Raw genomic sequence first — 7,322 nt, 5'->3', positions numbered from 1 at the left:
ACCCTTAATCTTTCCTTTAACTGATGAATCGGGGGCTACAAACTCAACTCAACCCAAGCGTCGAGCTCTCCGCCCTCTGCAAAGAACACGGTCTGAGTTAGTTCTCTTGTCCTGCACTTCCACTCTTTGGAATCTGCTGCTTAGCAACAAAAATTAGCGAGCGAGCCAGCAGTTGCCAGATCCTCTTCCCATTCTCAACACAGATAGCTGGAACATTAGCTTGCAGTGCAGTCAATCTATTTATATGCATGTATAAAAAGTTACATTTGTTGTAACTTCAAACCCTGCGTGCCTTTTATTAGTAAGATCTGAACTTATAGAACTTGATCTGTGCAGTTTTCACGACCAGGAAGGAGGGATTTCCCTTTGGAAATTTAGCTAACCTTAGCTAGGCAATTAGCAGCAGAGTGACTGGCGTCTCTTCTTAACCCGGACGAATGATGCAGATATTTGACTTTTGGGAATGAGGTCAAATGTTGTAAGGTGGTTTTACAGGTAAGAATGTACTGTTTTCTTTGAGGTAGCTCGTAGTTTGTCCAGTGTTGCTGGAAGGAAGCCTGGTCTGGTCGGACAGCAGCAACAGCTGTTCGCTACTTTACAGATCCTCCTGCCAGCTGTTCAACAGGTTCGACCAAGACCAGGCAGAGAGGAACAATCTGGGAAAAGAAATGTAGGAGACGGGTTCCCTTACACTTAACGACTGAACCATTAATGCTGACATGGCTTTGGCTAACATCGACTTAGCCCAGTGGCCCAGAACTGTTTTCTGTCCGAAAATACTCAACTATATCTGAGGCCTGGATCATGAAGGAGTTGTAAATCTTTAGGAGGATGGACATTTTTTAGATGCTTGGTCCTCCATAAGAAATGTCTTGACACTGTAAACATTTGACCACCAGAATGACCTAAATAGCTGTGGTTCTCTTCAACTAAGTGCACTTTCTTCAGGCCTGAAGTATTCTGGAAGTGGATGAAGTGACATGAACACTGAAAATCAGATATAATATTGCAGTTTCAAAGAAAATTCCCTCAGATATTAAAGAAAAAAAGTAAATAACAGAACTAGACCTTAGTGTAATTGATAGGTCTAAAATCAAACAAATGCTCAATACAGATCAGTCTACACTAGGGCTGCAAGATATGAGGAAAACTTGCGATATGCGATATCAATAATCAATATTGCAACGATGATATAATTGCGATACATGAAAAAAATAGCAACACCACTAATAACATCATTTCTATTTCACCGCTACAGTTTCGTTTAAATCAGAGTCAACATACCTTCAATTATTTTCCAAATGACCCTCGTCTACATAGAAGGCGAGCATCTAACATAAACTGGGTCCATCCGGTTGATCAAATGCAAAAAAGGATTTATTTGATTCTTTAAATACTTCAAGCTGCCATAAGATTGGTTTAGCACATTTAAGGTAACCATTTATCGCAATTTTCGCTGACTTTTGCGATATGCATATTGCACAGCTTGATTTTGCGATAACAATAAATTTGGGATTTCTTGTGCAGTCCTAGTCTACACATATAAAAGCTGGTATGCAAATTCAAAATGAAGGAAAAGGCCTAAAATGAACGGGAGAAACGAAAATGATCATCTAAATGTTAGGACTGGGGTTTAAAAAAATAAAGAATTGAAACACATTTTTTTGTCAAATGCAGAATTGGGGCGAAAGCAACAGTTTATTTTGTTTTTAATATAAGACGATGTTTTTTCCCCCCATAATTTTTCCACTTTCTTCAGTTAAAACACCAACTATGTAAAAACATTTTGTCATAACCAAACAAAACAGATTTTGGAATGCAAATTTGTAAAAGAAGTTGAAATTTATTCAAATCCAAATGGAATTAGTTTGCTTTCTCAGTAAAACGCAGCTTTACAGTGTAAGTTTATTATTTTAAAAAAAACATACTTATGAATGATAGTCTACATTCATGCATTAAAGAAGTTTTTTTTTTATTGTTGCTTTTATACTCTAATTTAATTGTGTAATGACTAATGCTTATTTATAGAAGATGATGAATAACACATGTGAGTCAGTGTAATGCAGGCTGGTAGACAGCACAACCACGCAGCAGCTTGTCAGTGTCCACAGCTTTGCCACAATATGTTTTTTTATTTATTTTTTAAAATTGCACTGACTACACACATAAACCCATTGCCATGTAGAGTTTGCTCTCTTCAGAACTAGTGGAAGAAGAAACGCTGCACAGGCGCTTCACTCTGATTCCATATTATTTTTACAACTATTATTTTCTGTGCATAAAGTGTTTAAAATGTATGTTTTAGCCCTCTAAACAGAAACTGGTTAAGCCTTCTGCTCTTCTTTTACTTTGAAAGGACAAATATTTACATAGATGTTTTATTCATGCAGAAATCATTGTTCTACTCTGACGGGGTGTCATTAGTTTTCAGAGCGTTTAGTTAGGAATTCTGGGAAGTAAATCACTGTCTTTCCCTTTAGTGAACCACAGGGACATTTTCTTTTTGGGTTTTGCAAAAGAATCAGAGTTTTAATGTTCAGTTTTTAGTCTCTTTTTGTAATGTAGTTTTGGTTCTTGATGTGTCTAATAGTATAATTTTTTTGTTTTGTTTTTTTGTTTCAGCGTGAGCTTTGATATGGCTTTATTTCAAATATTGATGTTATTCTATAACAAACCTATCCTCCCAGTGTTTGTTTTTGCACAAGAAAATGTTTAAAAAAATAACTTTTAAATATTTTAAAAGTATGTGCCAAACAGGAAAAAGATTTCAAATTTTAAAATGTTAAAGTCTGATCTTTTCTGCAATTTAGACTGTAACACCAATAACATAATCAGCTCTTGTTTTAGATTTCCTAAAACCAGCATAAGTAAAAAAAAAAAAAAAAACACACACGTACCAAAAAATCATTATAGCAAGCAACGACAATGGAACCTAGTTTTAATGTTTTTTACTGTGTAAATGTACATGGTGTATAAATATCTACAAAACAATCTCTACCTAAGTATATATAGACATAGTACCAAATGCACCAACATTCCTCCTAAAATCTAAACAGTTGTCCTAAATCTTTTTCAGTTGCCACATATGTTGAAGTTCTGTCTCTGAAACCACAAAGCCTAAGCCAGGAAATCGACCCGACATCGCCACAATGTTGGAAGAAGACATGGAAGTGGCCATCAAAGTGGTGGTGGTCGGCAACGGAGCCGTTGGCAAGTCCAGCATGATCCAGCGTTACTGCAAGGGCATTTTCACCAAGGACTACAAGAAGACCATTGGAGTGGACTTCCTGGAGAGGCAGATTGCGTAAGTGAAGTGTGTTCCGGTTTTGGAAAAATGTTCAGATCTCTGCAGGATTGTAGAAAGGTCAGCTGTGGGCCCTCTTGCGTTGTTCTTGTAGCGTAAACGGAGAAGATGTCCGACTGTTGCTGTGGGACACAGCTGGACAGGAGGAGTTCGACGCCATCACTAAGGCATACTATCGAGGTAAGATCCCACCAAGGAAATAACTGAAATATTTCTGTTTTTGATCACTGATCTCCAATAAAAAAGGTACTTGTGTCTACATCTCTTTGGACCAAACTGAACAGCTGCTTTTTTTTTTTTTTAAGTAAATGGGTGAAAGCCACTTTGCAATGTAGTTCAACTTGGAGGTCTCAGAGGATTGACATCACGTCATGAGTTTGCTTTGTGCCTCTCAGGTGCCCAAGCATGTGTGCTGGTCTTTTCAACAACTGACAGGGAATCGTTTCAGTCCATCCAGACCTGGAAGGAGAAAGTGGAAGCAGAGGTCGGAGATGTTCCCACAGTTCTGGTCCAAAACAAAATCGACCTCCTGGAAGAGACTGTGATAAAAAAGTAAAGCCGTTTATTATGAATGAGAGTAAAACATCTGATAGCTTTTTAACCTGACAGTTAATCGTTGTTGTTTTGTTTTGTTTTTTGCTTTTAGCGAGGAAGCAGAGGCTTTGGCTAAAAGACTTAAGCTGAGGTTTTACCGTACTTCAGTGAAAGAGGACTTAAACGTGACTGAGGGTGGGTGGAAAAACCAGGAAAAAATACTCTAATTCAAGCATCGGTCATTCCTGACTCTTTTTTTTTTTTTTTGTTCTTCGTGCTTTTCAGTTTTTAGATACTTAGCTGACAAGTATCTTCAGAGACTGAAACAGCAAACCGCAGAGGAGACGGAGGTGATCCACACTACCAGCAATAAAATAGGTGAGAGGGCTTTATCAGAGCAGCATTTCATTCTTTTCCTTTGACAGCATAGCTACAGTGACCACTTCTGCTGTTTTCTGTTTTACTTTACTTTCAAAGGTGTTTTTAACACATCCAGTAGTAACGTCTGCAATCAGAACTCCAGCAACGGCAGAGAGGTCATCTCTTTGCGGCCCAATAAGCAAAGGACCAAGAAGGGTAAAAATCCCTTTGGAAGCTGCAGCCTTCTTTAGAGAAATCCATGAATGACTGACCTTTTTTTTTTTGGGGGGGGGATTTTAACTTGATCAGCCATTGCTATGATGATGGTGGTACCAAAGTCCACACAAACTGGAACAAATGTATGTAACTGCTTTTCTGCAAGGCCCAGTAATCTGTGTTCTAAATTGCTCTCCCTCACTGAAGTTTTCATCAATGAAACCTTTGTGGCTGCATCCGCAGTTAGTTTTTAAAGACCCACTCCGATCATCATCATCATTATTAAAAAGCATTCCCAGTGGATTTTAGTTAGGATTTTGCCGTTTTTATCCCAAATCAAAAAACCTTTGTCGGTTTCTAGGACATCGGCAGGAGTTCATTAGAAATTTGCTTCTGAGTTGTGGGTGGGACTGCTAGAGTGGAACAACCCCGCCTCCCCTTCCCTTCGCTGTTGCTGAGATCTTGGAGCAGGGAGCTTTTGGCCCCCCCAGCGTGTTTTCTTCGTCACAAACATGATCTTTTTCAAACAGTATTTTTTCGTCTGCTCCTGATTCATAAGGATTTGAATGAAGAAATAATTCATTTTCTTTGTATATGTCCTCCATCATCTGACAAATGCCACAAGAACATGTTAAAAACACCTAAATACACAGTTTAATTTGAAGTGGGTCTTTAAAAATAAAGAAACGCAGCCACAAACATTTCTGCTTCCATAAACGGACTGAAATCTGTTTAAAAAGAAAAAAAAGTAAGATTTGCACTCGTGGAAGTATTAGCTCCCATCTGTAGTTTTTGACCGTCACTCATTGCTGTGTTTGTGCAATATGTTTGCATGGATTGTTAAGAGTTGCAGACCGTTTTGTACCATATTTTTGTATTGCCTATTAGAATATGGTCCAACCCTAAAGAGTTTGAGACAAATCTGTCCCTATGAGTATTTTTGTATGGAGCCCAACAGCATTGATGGAGAATTGGTGCCAAATGTCGTTTTCCTTGGCTGTGATTGTGCATAAAGACTGCGGTGAATTGGATGTAATGAAATGTACAGAATGTGTTACCAAGTATCATTACTTGCCTAAACAAAAACAGTTTGACTCATTTTCTCTTTTTACTTTGTGAGATATCTTCATTTAAACAATGCTCCCATCATAAATCCACATTTATCGCAGTTGTTTACATGTATTTCCTTGTAATTTCTTCCATTGAACTATTGGTAACAGTGTAAACTCATGGGTGTGTTTCTGAGTGATGTTTTTTTTTAAATGAAAGGTGTCACTATTACCTTTTGATGGTAAAGAAAGGGTAAAAACAGAAATCTGAAAGTGCAAACGTCAGTGCTTGTGGCATAAAAATCAAAGCAGAATGTAAACGAAAGGTATTAAAAAAAAGAGACCATCAGGACTGAATATTACTAGAGTGGATGTTGGAAGAAAAAGATTGATCAAATGTAGTCATAGTCTCAGCTGCAAACTGTAGCTGTTATGCCTTTTTTTGCCTCAAATGTCCTTTTTTTCTTCCAACTGGAGTAATTCACATCTAACTAACCAAACACAACGACATATGTGATTATGTGGGACACTAACGATTTCTTCATTCATGATGATAACTGTTTAAATAGTTAAGAAACATGAATGTCATAGTTCATATGCAGATAAGCCGTTTCTTTTCTTTTTTTCTTTTTTTGAAGGAAGGAAAAGGTGCTTAGAACCTGTTCCACAGTTATTGGAACTGTTTCCCATTAAATCCGGTTCTGTGTTGGCGGTATTTTTTCTGAGGTAAATACAACCAAGATACTCCTGCACTGCATGCAAGCCTTCTTTTCTCTTCAGAGAATGTTTCACCATTGCCTTGTTTTCTTCATTCGTTCACATTTTATGCCTCAAACACCCAGAAAGTCCATCTGTATTTAAATCTCAGTGTTTACTTTAACATTTTTGACTGAATGGATTTATCGCACTTTATCAATATTATTACATTTTAACCTAAAAAAAAAAAAAAAACCTGCAAATGAATTTAGCCATTCCTATGTGCTTCTACTCAGGTGTTTTAATCTTTTTTGTGCTTTTTTTTCTTTTTAATTGTATACTTAACGGCTTAGATGAATTCCACGCGTTTCAAACTGACACAGACAGCGGCATGTTTTCACTTTAATAATATACTCGACACATCTTGAATTTTCTTTTCCGAATTCTGCATCAGCCTGAGGTCTGTCACACAAAGTGGGCGCCTGCTGGTGGGATGTGAGAGACTATTTGATGGCAATCAGACAAATAAAAAACTCTTGAATTCTTCTTGTGTGTGTTTTTTATGGCTAACTCTTCCTGGATTATAATCTGAATCTTAAAATCTGAAACCCCCTTTAGGAGTAAGTTTGTGTCAGTGAAAAACCTTTTTCCTGGATTTCCTCTTGTAAATGTAAAATTTTATCAGCAGAACAACAAAAGCCCTTTTGCAAACTGCCTACATTTATGTACTAAATAAAAAGTAAGGCTCTTTTATCAACATTTCTTTCTAAGTACAACACATATTGAACTTTTTACATCTTATGTGTTAAGAAATCCAGTTATTTATTAAAAATACTGTGATGACTGCATTTGCACCGTCTTGATAGGAAGATTCATCTGCGTGGGAGTGACATTTTTACAGTTTTTCTTTGTATTATGGGGAGTTTTGAGGTGTTGTTTTCTTGGAGTCATATTAACACTAAAGCAAGCACAATTGTTATTTTTTTGACAAAATAATTCAGTCCATTTCTTTAATGCATCTAAATAAGCCCGTTTCATGTCCTGCATACATAATCACATTTGGCATAATTGCACATTTAGATAGATCACTAAAGACAATGTTTTTTTATATTTTTACAGTTTTTTATTTGATTTTCTGCTTTAGAGCAGAGCTATTCCTAAAG

The 7,322-nt window shown here is 37.0% G+C and overlaps 1 protein-coding gene across 2 annotated transcripts; it reads left to right on the top strand.

Moving 5' to 3' along the window:
* The first annotated feature begins 160 nt into the window (after positions 1-160).
* rab23 (RAB23, member RAS oncogene family) lies at positions 161-6,705 on the top strand. Of its 2 annotated transcripts, XM_020709652.2 has the most exons (8): positions 161-495; positions 602-670; positions 3,077-3,304; positions 3,399-3,484; positions 3,700-3,856; positions 3,951-4,033; positions 4,124-4,216; positions 4,316-6,705. In XM_020709652.2, exons 3-8 carry the CDS (start codon positions 3,150-3,152, stop codon positions 4,447-4,449), a joined length of 708 nt encoding a protein of 235 aa, XP_020565311.1. In that variant the 5' UTR covers positions 161-495; positions 602-670; positions 3,077-3,149; the 3' UTR covers positions 4,450-6,705. The 2 variants fall into 2 exon arrangements, with proteins under 2 accessions (XP_020565311.1, XP_004077248.1); XM_004077200.4 differs by lacking the exon at positions 602-670.
* Positions 6,706-7,322: the final 617 nt, after the last annotated feature.

Source organism: Oryzias latipes, chromosome 15 (genome assembly GCF_002234675.1).
Source record: "Oryzias latipes chromosome 15, ASM223467v1".
NCBI classification, from domain to species: domain Eukaryota; kingdom Metazoa; phylum Chordata; class Actinopteri; order Beloniformes; family Adrianichthyidae; genus Oryzias; species Oryzias latipes.
Note: the sequence above shows the minus strand (reverse complement) of the source record. Positions and strands in the feature narration are given on the sequence as shown.